The following is a 17,979-nucleotide window of genomic DNA, read 5'->3' on the forward strand; positions in this document are numbered from 1 at the left end:
ACAATTCAGTTTCAGCTGAAATACGTACCAGTGACTGCTGCCTTTTAAGGGAACGGTAATTTGCCCTGCTTGTTATATTTATAGTCCCATGACACCGAGAGGAAGTATCAGACACTGACTCTCTAATGTAAGAGTATCCAGCAACACTTGTTTTCCAAAGGAGTTGCAGCCAAGCTGACTTACGCTTCCAGAAAGCTGCCAAGAAAAGGCTGTGGTCGTGCGGAGTGGTGGGAAGCCCTCTCCCACGGCTATTACAGACCATTCATCTGGGAGCCTGGGAAAATGCCTCTGAGCTGCTGAGTTATCTGGAAAAGCCTGGCAGGTGTTCACTTCCCAGCGCAATCTGGCACCTGAATGGCTTTGTAACTAAATTCAGTCAAGTCTCCTCCAAAGCCACGGTACAAGCATAAGACAACCAAGTGCCCCCCCAAACATTTCCATATCTGACAGGCACCTATTTCTTATCGCGCAGTATTTTATACCACCTTCAAAAGAACATATTTTTCCTCCCAGCCTAAACGTTTCACATTTCTGACAAGTTGTTCTGGATTAGTACTGCCTTATGTTCGGAAAGTAACGAAGTAAATTATTGCAACACACAGATATTAAATAAATAAGAGGATGGATTTCTTATGATGTGAAATTATATACGTAAATGCATTACACTTTCTGAAACACTATATTGTATATTTTTTTAAAAAATCTACATTTTGCTGAGGCTAGATTAATTATTCCACACGTATTAAGCTTTACTAGTAATAATGTTTACAGTATATACAGCTTTTCATCTTCAAAGTGCTCCAGAGACATATTATTACATGACTTTTCAGCTGTCTTATTTCTCCACTAAAAATTATTCACCACCAAATCCAAATTCCTGATTGTTCGTAAACAAAAAGGAAAATTTTATTCTAAACCTACTGTTAATCATGTAGCTTCCCTTCCCCCAAACAAACGTTCATGTTCATAGCATGTGCTCCAGTGCAGGTTGCCATTTCTAATTCAGAAGAGATCCAAAACCAAATACTGGCATGTGAATTTAAGTCCAAGTCTGAGATAGACCAGGGACAGCAGGCACAAGACAGCAGATACAAAAAGACGTCAAGACTTCCTGAGCCTTTTCTGGTGTTCAGAATGGGTACAGAATTTCTGTATCATCTCAAATATCCCCCTTCCCTTTCCCCTCCTCCTCCCCCCCGCCAAATCAACATCATAGTTAATGACAACAGCATCTTCACCTTGTACAAATTTTTATACACTAAATAGTGGGTTTCAGAACAATTTAAACAGCTCAGGATGGCATCCATTCTTTCCATCCACCCTGCCTTCAGTTCAAAGAATTTTAAGTTGGGGTTTTTTTTATTTATTTTCATTATTTCAAGTGATAATCACATGCAAGTACACAGGAAAATGTGTACTGATCAATGTAAAATAAAGCCCATAAATTTTTAAAAAAATGTTTAGTACCTAAGAAATAAAAACCATTCTGGCCATTAAATTTCTATACATGAAGTATGGACTAAAAAAAGCTTGGATGCAGTAGTGAGTATTACTGCAGGGTCTGATCTTGCAAACTGCAAATAAATTCAATGATGTAATTTGCCACTGCCTTTTTCCAGGTTGCCTTACAGTCAGCCTAAACCAAGTATAGACAAAAACAGATTACCAATTTTTTTCTCCTTACTCTTTCACAATTTTATGAGTATTAGTGCTATTCTTCTATCAGCCAAATCTTCTGAACACGGGCCAGTTGCCAACACAAATAGGTGAAAGATCTGTCCCATCAAGGATGAGATGTACAAGGTTTAGTTCCTGTCAGGGAACAGGGTCCCTCAGTGGAAAGACAGACATTAACATCTAAATTAATCTGATCAATACAGGATGCGATACACCCAGCAGAATCCCCACTGCGATCAGAACACTGATAGCTGGATATGGCACACTAAAACCTTCAGAATGTGAGCCATTAACAATGAAACTGGACTGAGCCATTTTATGAAATCTAAGAGCAGGGCTCTCGTCTACCAGGAGGGGTGCAGAATTCACTCCAAAAACAGAACTATACTGGCCAAACTGGATCCAGGATTTGGCATCTCTTAGCCTGCTTATCATGGGTGATCTGGTGGAAAGAAATTAGAAGAAAAGCATGTATGAGACCATCTGGCTGCAAGATGAGAAATACTCCTGATGGAGGTCCTGAGAACATACCAGCTCTGAAGGAAAAAGAGCATCTTCCCCATCACTAATACATGAGATGGGGAGGCAGGCTGATCCAGTCCTGCAAAATAGCTCTTAAGATAGAGTCTCTCACTACCCATTCATAATGTATAAGCAATAATAGCTAGCACCACCTGCTAATGCATTCAAGCAGATAAACATAGATGTCAGTGTACCATTATCACAGACAACTGTTTTCTAATAGGAGACAAGATTTGATTTCACCCTTTTGTTGATCTCAGACTCAATGACCATATTATTAATTGCCTGTGATGGACTTTAATACATGAACTGAAAGCTACTTCTGAATCCGTGCTATTTTGAACATATAAACTGTATTCCAGAGGAAGCCACATGCCTGGAACGAGGCCAACAACCCAAAGAAAGGCTGAGAAAGGCACTATCACTATCAGCCAAAAGGCAGAGAGAATTGGAAAAGAAACCCTGTGGTAAAGGCTGTGCGGCTAGCCAGCAGCAAGAGGAGGAGGAGAATCTGAAGTCTTTTCAACATGGCTGTATCACCATGAAGAAGCAGTGTAGTTAAAAACTGTGTGATGCCACATTGGCACATCAAGCTGAGCTTCTCCCCCAAACTGGCCAGACACAGCTGTATCCAGATGGAGCAATGTCACATCACTGAATTGCTCACAGTGATAGAAGTAAGGTAGGTTCTAGCTAAAATGAAACACAGGCACTATGATGGTGACAAGTTTGACTTCCAGGGCACTAGGGAATGCATAGTCACCTTTAAAGCACGTGCCTCTTTCAAACAGTATGTCCTTTCAGCACAACTGCCTCTGTGGTTTTTTTTCTGCCTTGAGGATATCCATGAGCTTCACAAAATTTTTTGATGCTGTGAAACACTTGAAAGAGAGGATTTTGTATTTCAAGTGTCAAGAACCTCACAAAGCTAAGTCTCTTCTAGCACAAAAACTCAACCAAAATATGCAAAAGAGCCTTTCAGAATCTAGCAGACATGACTGGTTCCCCTGATTGTTCATTAGAACAACATAATCATGGGTGCAATGCTATATTTGAAAGTCTTTCAGCATCAAAGTAAATCAAGCTCTTCACAGGTCTCCAGGCTCTACTTTTTCCCCTCCCAGCAATAACAAAGAACTTCTGCAAAACTTCTTCCCTGAGAAGAGAGGGTTTTAACCCTATAGCTCCTGCAGCTAACAAGACTCATCTTCTTCCAATAACAAGGTCTCTAGAAAAGGGTCACTAAAAATGTCAGGAATATACTGCATCACATCACTACAAAACCTATGGGTTTGGTGAAAAAATCCCGACAGTCTGCCACTGGGGACATGATGGGAGAGAATGAGAGGGAAAGAAAAGCTGGTGGTGGGTACTTTCAGCAGAATTTTTAAAAGATGGCATGAACATGCAAAGGTAATTTCTTCAAAGCTGATCTTGAAAGACAGGAACATTTATCACTGCCATATATCTTTTTGGAGGACTCCTGGTAGGATAGCCCAGTGGAGCTATGAGGTTGATGTTGATGGCCATGACTCCTATTTTATTCTACCCTAACATCTAGGGGACACTTCAAGAGAGAGTGAGTTCTAAGAGACACAAGTGGACTTGAACCAGCATGTGTTTCATGCTGTTGTCTGAATAAAGCAAGTTGTGCCAGAGGTTCACAGGTTTTTGCCTTTTCACACAACAGACTTTTGTTTGGTTTTGTGGAATATAAGGAATATAAGGAAATTCTGGAGCATAGGTAATAGGTGGAAAGTCACCACAACAGAGCCTTCTGTATGTTCTCTTTTTAAATGCTTGCAAATAGACTGCAATTAAGTCAGCTGCTGAAAGGTTCTATTTCCAAGTGAGTCTCAATCTCTTTATGCTCTCACAAGCTGTGATGCAAAGAGGATACTGCCAGAAAGACCAAGAACAACCCATGATTGCAATCATCTAATCAGTGCCCCACCCAGCCCTAGAAGTGAAGCAGGTGCTGGCTATGGCACAAAGAGCTGGCGACCAACTGCAAAATGGTTTGTAACAAACTGCTCATTTCAGCTTATTCAAGAATGCAGTGTTATAAGGGATCACCTGAATCACGCACCTCACTATCTTCCAGTTTCTGGCATCAGTCTAATAGATGCTAAGTGCAAAAAAAAAAGTACACAGAACTTCCTGTTCTCAATATTAACTAGCAAATTTAAGGTATTTTATACAAAAGACCAAAAACCATAAGCCCGTCTTGTGCCATGGGAAGACAACAGAAAAGAACAGACAGGCATTGCCCATACCCTATGACCCACATGTGTGCACAAGAAAAAAAAAAAAAAAGAGAACTAAATATCTTAATTACAAGAATAAGAGAAAGATACTCCTTAAAGACAAGACTGTCACCTTCTATCCTCTCTAAAGCAAGCTTTGTCATTTAAACAACTTTGCTTTCCATAGATTTGTACAGTGACTATTTCACAGAGAGAACTTCTCACTGAATAAATGTGATTTGCTCTACATTATAATTTCTCTTTTCTGTTTGAAGTTGATGGAATACATCAAGTTTTGTTACTCTGCCCACAAAGCATATTCAAGCTTGTACTAGACTTGTTTTCCTCCTCTTTTCAACTAAAAGTCTTTATTATTTGCTACACTACTGAATTTTTATGTACTTCTATATGTTTCTAATAAATTAAGGCCTGGGCCCTGGTAAGCTTTGCTGGTGTAGTTTTGTTTATGGTCTGTCACTTGTGCCTTTGTAGCCAATAGAAATAGTTCGCATGTAATAAACACAACATATCTAGTACCTCCAGTGGTGAATCAAATGCATGTAACTGCTCTCACTGAACTACTTATGCAAAGAAAGTACACATAACTTGTTTCAGCAACTGGCCCTCGATCTCTATCTGGACAGATTTCTGGAAAGCCTTATAAAAATTTTCCAAATATAAATAAACCCACAAAAATGTTTGTCATTTTAAAAGCTGTATTTTCTCTACCTTTGTCATATGATAAACTTATGAACAAAAGAACAAAGGAGAGTATTATTGTGTAATAAGGTAACATGGAAAGTTTAGAAGATATTCCTATTCATATTTAACCATGAAATTACACCCACAATTACTTCCAGTTATAAAGAAAACAGAAAGGACTTCAATGTTAAACACACACTTATGATTTCTTTTCCTTTAAAATGTAATGACAAACTTTGTTTTTCTTGGACTGCTAGTGCTAGTTTGGGGCCTTTTATATTGAGACTTTTACAGAATGTAAGGGTTAAAGATGTGTAAAACAGATTTTCTCACAGTTTAAAGAGAGCAAAACAACACATTTAGGAAACCAGACAGCTAAAAGGTCAAAACATTACACTTCCAGGTCAGACTTCTGGTTGCAATTAAGTAAATTCCTCTAAACATTTCTAGGGAAATCATATTTCTTTTAAGTTTTATTTCAAATCCCAATTCTTTCTTGCTTACATTGTAACCAAAACAATATTGCTCTCTTTAGAAACATTTAATAAAGAGTACTTACTTTTTTTGTTTGTTTAAAAAAAACAAAACTGACATTTTATCTCAACATAAAAATCAAGTCCTTATTTTTTTTCCATCTCTTTTAATATACGGTTGGACTAATTAAAAATAAGCAAAAGAAGCTATCAAACCTATTTAATTTTTTTAAAAAATAGACACAGTCTTTCTTTTCCCCTTAGGAATCACATTTTCCTTTTCATCCACTTTCATTATCTGTATTTTCATAGCTGGGTTAGGTTTGGGTTTTCTGGGTTTTTTTTTTTACTAAATCAAGCTATTTCCCCCCTCCCATGCAGCTATACAAAAACCCCTTAGACTTAAGATGCTGACAATGGTCCTGATGTAAACACTGACATGCCTGCTAAAACTTACCAACAATCTCATGACTCCTATCACTGCCCAACAAGACTATTTAGGTCTAAAAAAAATAGAGTCCCTACCCCTGTAACACAGATTTTCAGAGGTGGTTTTTTTCAGAAGTCCCAAACACACAGCCACCACAGCTGCATACAGACACAGCATTATCTGCACATGGGCAACAAGCGCAACAGGAATGCCGTGTATGTGGGTTTTGTAATGATGAGAGGTAGACCTGGTATGCATCTAAACAATGCAGCCCACTACATATGTTAGCAAGTGATATATGCAATCTTATGTACCCAAGCTGAAAACGTGAAATCCTAAAGGTGTACTCACAGTATAATAAATACATAGCCAAACACAAACGATATTACTAGATTCAGATGTTATCCACAAACACTTTACTCCAGCAGAAGACACATATTATGTGAAACTGCCCTCACTAGAAAAGGATGACTCCTGTATTTTATTTGTAGCATATTCCAGGCAGCACAGTCTTCAAGCTATCCTGCACACATATTTGTAAAGGTCAGACAGCTAAGGAAAGTCATGCCTAGCATACTGACCAAATAATTTATTTTCTGGTATTTTAGACATTCCAACACAAGGAATTTGAGCATCCATTAAATGCAGACCACAGAATCTATAAAATGCTCCTAGGAGAAATCCTATTTGCCATGTTCACAAAGGATGAGAGAAGATAATTCAAACTCAAACTTATTCTTCAGAAAATTTCAACTGAAACAGCAAGCACTCAAAAAAAGCCCCCCAAAACCCCAAACTTATCTGCTATTCCAACTGTGCCTAGCATTTAAACAGGTCCAAAGAAGCTGCATCCTGATATCCTATCCTCTGCATTCCTGCTACCAAGTGACTACAGAAGCTTTCAAAGAACCATACAGAACACACAAGAAAGATTACCTAAAGACATAAAAAAGAATCAGGCAATCAAATAAGTGATGGCAAGTGCTTGGAGGCAGGTTTTCAAAATCACTCCATGTGGATTCCAAAAATATTGAATTCCCACTTGGGACAAAGAGATGCTAAGGGCACTTTCAAAAGGTATTTTTATGTTCCCTGGCCTATATGAGTCACTTTGTTTTTCTCAAGTGAATATCAAATGAGAAATTAAAGGTGGGGTTCATCTTGCCTAACTTGCAACATCTGCATCAAACTAGTCTCCTAAACTTTATTTTTAACTGATAGACATTAATGGCCTATTAACTTCTAGCCAGATTTTATAAACTGAAGGAGGAGACATAGTTCCACTTTGTAAATACACAATTAATGGATACTGACTTTTTGTCAAACTACATAATGAAAATTCCAAAGATAAACTTTAAATTTGCATAAATACAAGTGCTATTTGCATAAACTAAAGTATTAACTGCAAAATTACTATGCAGATTTACTTGGATGCTCTAGGAAGACCTTTACAGCTTATGTAGATATACAAGATAGTAGTTGTCAACATTTCTGCACACAAACACTTTTTTTTTTTTTGCATACACGCATAATTAGGAGCCGTTTTCATAACTTTTTTCTTTTCGTAAAGAGAAAAAATCATATGTAAATGAGACAAAAGATGGACACAAGATGGAAGTGAGAGAAAGAAATAGCATGAAGTAAGGCAGATATTAAAGGTTAGAATTGAAGGCTGTTTTCAAAACCAACATCAAATTCTTCCTTTTCACAAAAATACACAAATTAAACTCTCCTGTTTTAAATAAATGATATTTCTTTTGAATACAATACTAGCTACATAAAACATTTTGTTTTGTTAAGAGTATCTTTAAAATAAAGACACTATTTAATTTCCTATCCAAGACCACAATAAATAACGTGACATGGGAGCTGCAACTAGGGAAGAAGTAAAACAAGCAGAGCGCATGCAACCCACCTGGTGCTGCAGCTGCAAATGTCCATGTAAGACAAGGACAGTAATTGCTAAAGTCTCTGCAAATATCCATGCAATAACAGGAAGACAAAGTTAGATCCTTCGATCTAGAAAGGGCAGAACTTCCTCTGTCAATCTTGGAAACACACTGACTGTCTCTGACGTAGTAATGAGTTTTCAGTTTATAGTGGAGGCATTTTCCAGCAAAGTATGATGGTAAGAAGGGCCTTACTGGGTAACATCAAAGGCCAATATAGCTAAATGCCTTGTATGTAAAAGTTGCTATAAATGGCTACAAGGGGAGATTAAATACAAGAGCGGAGTGCATGCAGCTATTTCCCCAATACTCTCTCAGACTCCAAGCACCCTCAGTTCAGGCCTTTATTGAGCCAAAGGGGATTTCTGTGAATTCTGTACCCTCCCTGGATTACCCTCCCATGTCCTTGTCCAGTTCTGTGGACTCAGCATAAGCTTTTATCACACCCATTAACCTTTGGCAGAGTGCCACACTTCTGCTAACTATCATGGCGCTTCCAATACTTTCCTTTGATGCCCTCTTGTTCTCAAACTGGAAGAGAAGAAATTATTTTGTAGATCTCTGTTGCTTTCTCCCCAACTCATGTATTTTCCAAGCTGAAAACCCCTAGCACATTTAACTGTATTTTGTATGTTCTTTGTATTGCATTTCCGCTTCTTGGGTCATCTTTGTTGCTGTTCTTGGGGTTTTTTCCAATTCTATTTTATTATATTCTAAGGTAAGAAAAAAAAATCACTAAAAAGAAAATACCAAAAAAAAGACCAAATATAAAACCTTGATCCTCTAGAAGAAAAATATTTTGGTGAAAAAAGATGCCTTTACTCCCCATTAGCTGGCTGTAAAAAAAAAAGGGAAAAAAGTAATCTAAAGCAAATACAGGAAATATTAAGTACAAGACATGAATCAAAACATTTTTCATAAGTTATTGCATAAGTTACTGCATACTTCAGGGAGCTATGAGGCTCTATTGTCACAGACAGATGAATGTAAGTTTAAAGTTCAAAGATCGGCAGGGCTTGGCCACAAGTCATAAATGAGTCCATTGTAAAGAAGCTGCAACATAACTCTCCTGAGAGACAGAAATTACAATGTGCAACTGCAAACATCAAAGTTCATTTAAAAGACTTTTGTCCTCCTCAGTCCCCTGTGGTAGTTTATCTGTTATACTTATTTTCCCTCCAGTTGTGCCCATTAAATTTTTTGGAGTTGCTCTTTAAGCAAGATTGGTTTTTAACTAGAATCATTTCACCTAACAAAACAGTGTTTCACAGCAGAGGAGTAAGAGTTAACAGTTGGGGAGGTGGGAGTAAATCAATTTTGCTGCTACAGGATTGTAACATGGAACATACCCTACAAACACCTTACACATTTCACATTCTACAGTAACAGTAAACACTCCTAAAGCAAACAAGGGCAGTCTGAAAAGGATGTCTTCCTTAAAAACATCATAATATTCAAATTGAAATGCAAGGCCAAAACAGTTCAGAATATTTACTATCACAATTTTTTGTATATGTTTGTGTGCTTACAGGAGCCAAACAAATAGTTTTACAAGCAACAGAACAGAAATGTATTTTCTTATGAAACTGCATCTTACACATTTTTTTATATTAAATAAGACGTGAACTTTGACTCCAAATCTCTGTGATACTGAACTATTTATAATAACACTTGTACTTCTTCCAGTTTCTCATTTTAGTAAGCTTATCAGAAGTTGATGCCTGAAAATTTAATGTCCGAGGCTTCTACCTGTTAATAAAGTTCAGTCACATTTGCAAAAAGCAACTGGTGGAAAAGATGAATGTATAGACACGCACAGAAAAAACATGATCACAATAAGGCCCATTTCCTTGGAAAACTAGGTTAAAAATATTAAGAATATACACACAATCCCAGAGAAAGCATATAAAAATCAAGCTGGGAGCTCACTGTGCCATGTGACATCATGCTCTCTAATTATTTTAACTGTAGAAGAGACTGTACAATAAAAACATCTGAAATCAGAGCGAAAACGTTCCACCTTCAAGCCAAGAAAAACAACAAGGATGTTAGGGAAGGAATGAGAAAAGATCTGAAAATTACTTGTAGAATCAACATAGTTAACTTGTCCCCCCCCTCCTCAAGAGGGAGAAGAAGGTCAGTTTACTAAATACCTTCTTCCTTCCTTCCATTTCTAACGTGGACATTTCTACCAGCTTTTTTTTTTTTTCCCCGCATCCCCCTTTTTGTTTCCTCTGTGCCCATGTAAGCTTTGCCTTATTCCTTAATTTTCCACAGTCCTTCCTTTGTCATTCCCCTGTACTTAACATCTCCACTTGGTCCTCTTGTTCTTTAACTCTCATTGCTCTTAATCAAAACCAGCCACCTTCTGTGGAACATGAAAAAACAGGCTCTACTTTTAGCTTGTTTAAGTCTACAGTAGGTGAGCATTACGACACACTAAGATGCCTGACATCATCACTAAAAACAAGTATGTAATATTGAGTACTGCAAGTCATGCAAAGTGAAAATGTATGGCACATATATGTAAAACCATAAATTTTAACTCTAAACACCATAAATTTGTAAAGTGAAGTAGTGGGGGTTTTAAAAAGAATGAGAGAAATTCATTAATACATGAGTTTTGTTATTGGATGGCTTACGTTCACTGAATTTCAAATGTGAGTGAACATACCTGATCAATGCCCTTCTTGCATGATGTTGGCCATGAAAATGCTATTTTAATCTTCTCTTAAAAAAAAATAAAACAACCCCAAATCAACCACGTTTGGACATTAATTAAACACAGGAAATAGAGTTTATACCAAAGCCTGTGTCCAAAGACGAAATTAAAGCTTACTTTGGCAAATTGGTCATACTGGTCATTTGGGAGGGGTGGGGAAATTGTTCAGACAGGAGGAAGAATAGGAGGAACTTGCTTGTCTTGGCTAGTTTCTCTCATTTTTCCATTCTTTCTTTCCTTCTTCTCCTGTGTGTAACACCCACAGATTTCCTAATGAAATGGTATGCGACCCACCACACACTGCTGTGTGGGTGTAACTTAAATGAAAATGAAATGTAAAGTAACAAGTAACTTGCATGGATATTTATATTACATGCCACAAAACTGAAAGGTGGTATTAAATAATATTAATATTAAATATAACATAACATTAATATTAAAAAGAAATTGTGATAAGTGAAAACTTTCTCTTCAAAATAGTTATGGTAGCCAGTTTAAGAACAGTCTTCTCTGCTCAACAGATCTAGACAGCAGGATGAGATTTGCTCATCAAAATAAGGTAGCTTAGCTTCTATTTCTGAAGAAAATCAAAACACAACATGTTTTGATATTAGAGGCAGTCTAAAATCTTACTAATATTGGTCTAATAATTCTGACTCTAATAAATTTTGAATACATCCTGCAATATGGAGAGCAAGCGAATTAAAACTGACCTGAAAAGGTGTGAGTTCAAATAGGGGTGTAATGCTGACCTGGGATACCTTACGTAGTAAATAACCAGCTAATAAGCATCTTCATGTTCCTTCTGTAGATATACTCTCCCTTACAATAGCAGGGGTTTTACAGCAGTGAAATTCTAGACACAGACTTGCATAACTTTGAGCAAAAGAAACCACATTCATTTCAAAGAGCTCAAAAACTTTTAATAACCCCCAAATGCAACAATAGCTGCAAGCTTAAACGTTTCACCAGCAGTACCTACAGTATGTGTATGTAGTTAGCCACATACCAAGCCTGCACATTTCTTTGTATACTACAAAACACTGTAAACCAAACATTGGCCAGCTATCTTACACTTCATCTGTTTGTGAAAAAACACAAAAACATATCTTTGTACTCTATAAACAAAACCTGTGATCCTAGAGAGGAAGGCAAAACACAAGAGGTTTTGGAGCCACGTTTGAGTGATGATAACTGCTAAAGACTATTAGACTTGTGGCTCACCTAAAAGGGTCAGTCCCTTAGAGGTAGGTCCCAGTTTCTTCAGTGAACACCTACCTATTCTGTTATTTCCTCCTCAGGTAAGAACAGACTTGAATGTAACTTGAATAAACTTGATTCTTGGACTCGAACAAAGCACTCCTTCCTTACAAATTACAGCCCTGAGCAAAGCAGACTGAGAGAAGGGTAAAGAGATATTTGGAAATTAAGTTCACTGTGAATGTTCATTATCACAGACTCTTTTCTGTCTTTATTTGTTTAGTGTTAATTAATGATGGTGAGATTAAGTGCAGAAAACTGATGGAACAGTAATTCTGCCTCATCCAAAGTAAATATTCTTTAATATAAAACTGTCACAGTTATTACTGATGATCTCCTCAAATGCATATCCTTGAGTTTTTCATTTTCAAGAAACAAGCGCAAGAGTCAAGCAGAAGATAATTTCATAACCCTGGGACAGCATACCAGTATTTTTACTGAAAAGTTCATGATATATAAGAAATTATATATCATATATATAAGAAATTATATATAACATTTCACAACCACCCTCAAATTAGTGTTGCATCTGTCTGTGTATATAAAAACAATTGTTATGTATGGCAATTTTATCTTACAAAATAATTCTTTCTGAAAATCTACTTTTTACTGAGGCAGGGAACTTTAATAAAAAAAATATAATTTGGTAAAAAGAAAAATACCAAAAAACCTCAACAAATCTCAGAAATTCTGATCTGACCCTCTGTAACATCCCTCTACTTTCACTGTATGAAAATTCTATTTCTTCACTCAAAACCAGAAAAGCATGGGGACCTGAAAGTTCATGTGTTTTATAAACATCAATAATATTTTCAAGGGTAAAATGTAGTTACAACTTGCAAGGAAAAAAAGGGTTTGAAAATCCTTTAGTCTCCTGAGGCACTTTTTACTTACATGGTATTGGGTTCTTGTGGGTGGGGAAACAACCCCCTCCTGTCATGCCATAGCAAACTGGCTCCCATATATGCCTAACATTTTGCAATAATAAGCCAACCATACAGTATTTAACCTCTGTTTTCCTTATTAAGAACACTCATTAATATTGAGAAGTGTTTAAAGCTGCAAGCATCAACTGGAATTTTATAGGAATATACCTTTTCAATAACTGAAAAGGTTTTGAAACGCAAAGAATTTGTTCAGAATTAAGATTGTCAGTATAATACACAATGGATTCAAAAATTCGTATCACTATGCTGCAATTATATTGTCAAATTCATATTTAAGCAGAGATCTATTCCAGTACATTTAATGAAATGTGAGAAACCATAACCAACACAGCACTTTACTAGTGCAGCCCTCCTTTTCCGTGACAAGTTTCTAACATGCTCCAGGCTGGTAATTTTAAAAAGTCATTATTTCCTAAGAATTACTTAAAAATAAATTGCTTGTGTGATATAACACCAACAGATAAGCCTATCAAGTGTAAAACCCACCATTATGACCAAAACAGCTAGTGCAATAACATTAAACAAAACCTGGCAAGCCATTTCGCCCCAAAGCTAATCTAGCATTAAAGCACAAGCTATACTGTTTTAACATACTATTATCTTTAGTTTAAAACATGCATGTACTGAAATTGCACCCATTAGTCTCGCCACCCTCACACACATGAAAAAATAAATATAACAATAATAAAAAAGTTCCACTTGGGTAAATGCTCTTACTACTGTTCTCTTCTGCACAATAATTACTCCCAAGGCCATTGATGCTACTGCCAAACCTGCAGTAACCCCGGTGAGATGACAGATGCCGTTTATTACATTATAGCAACTTTTTAAGACTGAACAGATTGTCAGAAGATAGAGAAGTAAAGGTATTATTTCTAAATTTAAAAATTTAAAACTTTAAAAATTTAAAATGTTCAAGTGGAAAGGATACTCAAGCCAGCAAGACTGCCATCAATGTTGGAGGACCCAGGATTATACCATTTATACTTTTTAATTCTAATGATAGCGTCTTATACTAATAGTACAAGTGTTAGGTTAATTTTTCAATAACATAGAAAATTAAAACTCACTTATTTTTTCAGTAACATAGCTGAAGTAATTTCAGACCCAAACAGCGGCTATTTCAGGCTTACTGGCATTCCTGATGGCAAATTTCTCATGGAAAAACTGAAGATCAGCAGTTTCCACCATACTTTATCTTACTTCATTTCACAGTAAGTTAAATAATTTATTTTACCAGTAAGAAACAAAGGACCAGATGTCACATGTTCCATTGATTTCCACTGACCACGCTTTTTGGGCGCTTCCACGTAGTGTTTGACCCTTGAAGCAACAACTTCTTCTAGCAGCATGCAGACCTCCTGAAAGAGCAACCATTGTCTTGTTTAGATCTAAATTTACATACATGCCCACAGATACACAGCAGAAATCAATACAAAATCACTCGCTTTCACATAAATAGGAAAAACATTTTCCACAATTAAGTGCTGAAGTATTATATAGAGATGAGAAGCACGTAATTTAGGAAGTGAGTGGCAACAAGGCCGGGGGAATCAAATAATTTTGCTACAAAATGAGAGAGGAAATACATTATGAGTGTCTCACTTAGCAGAAGAAACTCATTATATGACAATATTAATAATTTTTGACCAGCAAATTAGTTTCATTTGTATGCAAAGTAGGGGGGGAAAAAACATGTTAAAAATGTATCCTAACATTAAGTAAGCAAAATATTAGTAAAAATCCTCCCAGGAATTGTCAACACACTATTGTCTGCAAGAGTCCTTATAAACCACAACAGATATTTTGGTTCAATTCAGTGTAGTTTTGGGGGGAAGACTCCGAGCTCATTAGGTGACAACAACCTAATTTCTCTAGTTCATTTTGATTTTTCTGCTTCTAACCATAATCGTTCATGTCTTTCATGCTTCCTTCGGCAAAGCACAATAAAAACCACACACAACTCAAGAAGAACAAACTCTTCAGCCAGAATAACCATAGAAAAAGAACTTGGAGAAAGAGCAAAAAATTAATCTCTTGAATGCCAGAATAAATTTTCAGATTAATACATATGCACATATTTGAGACTTTTCCCTCAGTATTCCCATTTTCCATTGTGCATAAAAATGTGCTCACAGAAATTATACTTTATGGCACAAAGTAATATCATTTTACCTTTTTACAGTGTTTGGACAAGAGACAAAATTATGTTTGTACCATCTAAACTAAAATATCTTGGCTTCAAGCTTACTTTTGATTATTCTAGAAAGTATGCAGAGCAACAAATTTTTAATGTATTGCTCTAAACGGAAGCAATGGACATATATTGGTCAACCACAAACATTATTTTCTCCTTACAGTAAGAAATACATTTTCCTTTCTGCTTGAAGAGTACAATTATAAAATACTGTATTTACTTATTTTTCTGTTTAACTCATTAAAGTGATCTCATTACACATTCCTTCACAGGACTATATGTTCAGGTTAGAATGAAAAGGTCTAAAAAGCAGCGGAAACATAGTGCACATTTGGTTCCTTCTGCAACAATAGAGGTTAGTATGCACTTCCTTAATTTACATGGAAAATGTTTTAGTTGTTATGCTTACGGAAATATTATTTAAATAGTTCTCCACAAAGAACTATACAGACCTATATTTAAGAAAATAAACAAGAGCAAGCTTCAAGAGAATCGTATCTACGTACTTTCTGCCAGTAAAAAGAACTTGTAACTGAGAGCTTCTAATTGCATATGGAGAGATTATAGAATGGCATGAATAGAAATCGGTTTAATGAATGTTTCTCGAAGTACAAAGATAAAACTTTGACTTTGTTATTCCAGGGGAAAAGGGATAGGGCAGAAAGAGAGAAAAAGCTCCCAAATGCCTCCGTTTGCATCTCACAGCAGTCCCAAGATGACTCTATACTATGCACGTGACAGCAGTGTGCAGACTGTGGTCTTTACAATGCTCAGCTCAACAATATGTGCTGTACTCTCTTACACCAGCCTCATGCTTGTGGGTCCTCATTCAGTTCCCAGCCTGGTCTACATGACCCGTGCTCCAGCAGAAGCTGGCTGCTGACAGGCCAGCACTGCTCCCTCATTCTGCTGGGGACCGCATTGCCAGGCTCCACTTGCTACAAACAATAGCCACTGACTTTCATCCAGGGTAAGCAGGGGATCAGCAGAAATCACGTTTGTGTTACAAGGGGTCTAAGAGGCATCTGCTTTTCCCACAGATAAGCAAAGGGGGCTGTACCACCATTAGTAATTTCCAGAACTCACAAACAATAAAAATGTAGAAAACTGCTTGCAATGAATATGTAAAAGCTCTCAAAAAAATATGCAGGCATAATTTGCTTCCAATACCTTACTGACCTTCTTCCCACTTTAGCAAAGATTCTGCATAGGACTCTCAGAAAGTGATTGTAAAGACACTGGAATCGCACTTCTCAGTTGCCAAAAATATGCAACCTTCGTACTTCCCTCAAAATGTACGGTCACAGAGTTGTAATGAATGCTGCCCCGTCATGCCTCTTTATTAAATCAATCATGAGCTAATTTCCTGAATTAATATCTTTTGTTTTGGCAGTCTTACAAAATACATTTTGAGAACACTTAAAAGTCAGATAACCAGGATAGTAAAGCTGGTTATAAATAGAAGGGGTAATGAGTATTAATTTAGTCAGAAAAAAGAAGTCTAAAAGATTTCCCCTATTTTCTTCTTCCACTGCTTAATAAAGCACAAATGAACAACGTGCTGTTAAATATTCTGCTTTCACTCCCTCAGGATATTGATTTATTGTTTCTTTTCATTTTATATTAACATACCACTTTGAGATGTATGGGGATGCTCTGCAGCAACAAGTTAATTATGCCATTATTAGGAAAGCTATCTGCTGAAAATTACCGTAACAGAGACTTGCGGGAAAGTCCACAGGCATTTGAAACATGTCCTGCATTCATTTGCAATAGGGAACTTCTCAAGTTCCCACACAGGCTGAAATAGGGGAAAACTCCCGCCAGTAACTCATCACAAGATTGTAGCAGAAATCACACAAAGTCTGATGAAAGTTACATTCATAATTTTGCTGGTCACTGATGCACTGACTTCCCAAAATTTCATCTGTTGTCAGGATATAGAAATGATACACTTAAAGATGTGGAGTTTCTTTTCGTAAGATACAATGGTTCTACTATAGTTTATCATACATGCTCATTATGTGTTCTTGTACCCTCTAAATGCAACATCATTCTGGAACAAGAGAAAAACCAATTAATAGAAAGATACTTCACCAACAAGCTCTGCAAAAATGACAGCTGTCACAATCTTTTATATCACTCAGGATAATTTACAAACTTTCATGATAAATATGTTTTTAAAATTAAAAGTTAAGTCAGAGGAATCAAAACAGCATGCACACATACATGTACGCACACACAGAGTTTAAAAATTAAAAGGTGTCATTAGTGACACCAAAAGCACATAGGGTTGACTTAGGGGTCCCACAGCAACCGTTGACGGTTAGGTGTAACTCACAATATTCTCGTAACACTGAAAAATTCTGAACAGTTCAAGGCAATCCAACTTTTTCCCTGCAGCCACATGCTTTTGAAGTAGAATTGATTCGTTGTACCTCTTTCTCATGATCTGAAAACCAGCTGGTGTCTTTACTGGAGCCTTGAGGCAAAATATGAACATCCACCAAAACAGCAAAGTTCCCACACTGAAAAAAAACCAAAGAACAAAAAAAAAAGAACTGTTCAACTGTAGCTGCTAAGAAGCACATGTCAAACAGCCGAGGCAGTAAACAATCAGGTAAGCATATGCATCTGATCCAGAGATACAACAGGCAGAAGATATAACTGTGGAAGATCCTGAAGTAAGGAATTACAAGTTTACCATTGTTTCTGGGCTTAATGAGAAACAAGAGCACCAGACCTACCTTGGATACCTCACTGAAAAGTTTGAACAACAAGAAGCACAAGTACATGGAATTTTCTTCTCCATCTATATGCTACTTTTAAATGTGAGTTCAAGCAAATTTTAACA

General features: G+C 36.7%; 1 protein-coding gene across 1 annotated transcript in view; it reads right to left on the reverse strand.

Annotated features, from left to right (window-relative positions):
* SLX4IP (SLX4 interacting protein) overlaps positions 1-17,979 on the reverse strand; it is a 78,445-nt gene that overhangs the window by 22,044 nt on the left and 38,422 nt on the right. The window contains 2 exon segments of the mRNA XM_064446780.1: positions 14,166-14,289; positions 17,564-17,653. Of these exon segments, the coding sequence (XP_064302850.1) occupies positions 14,166-14,289; positions 17,564-17,653 (214 nt within the window).

Source organism: Phalacrocorax carbo, chromosome 3, assembly GCF_963921805.1.
Source record: "Phalacrocorax carbo chromosome 3, bPhaCar2.1, whole genome shotgun sequence".
Classification (NCBI taxonomy): Eukaryota; Metazoa; Chordata; class Aves; order Suliformes; family Phalacrocoracidae; genus Phalacrocorax; species Phalacrocorax carbo.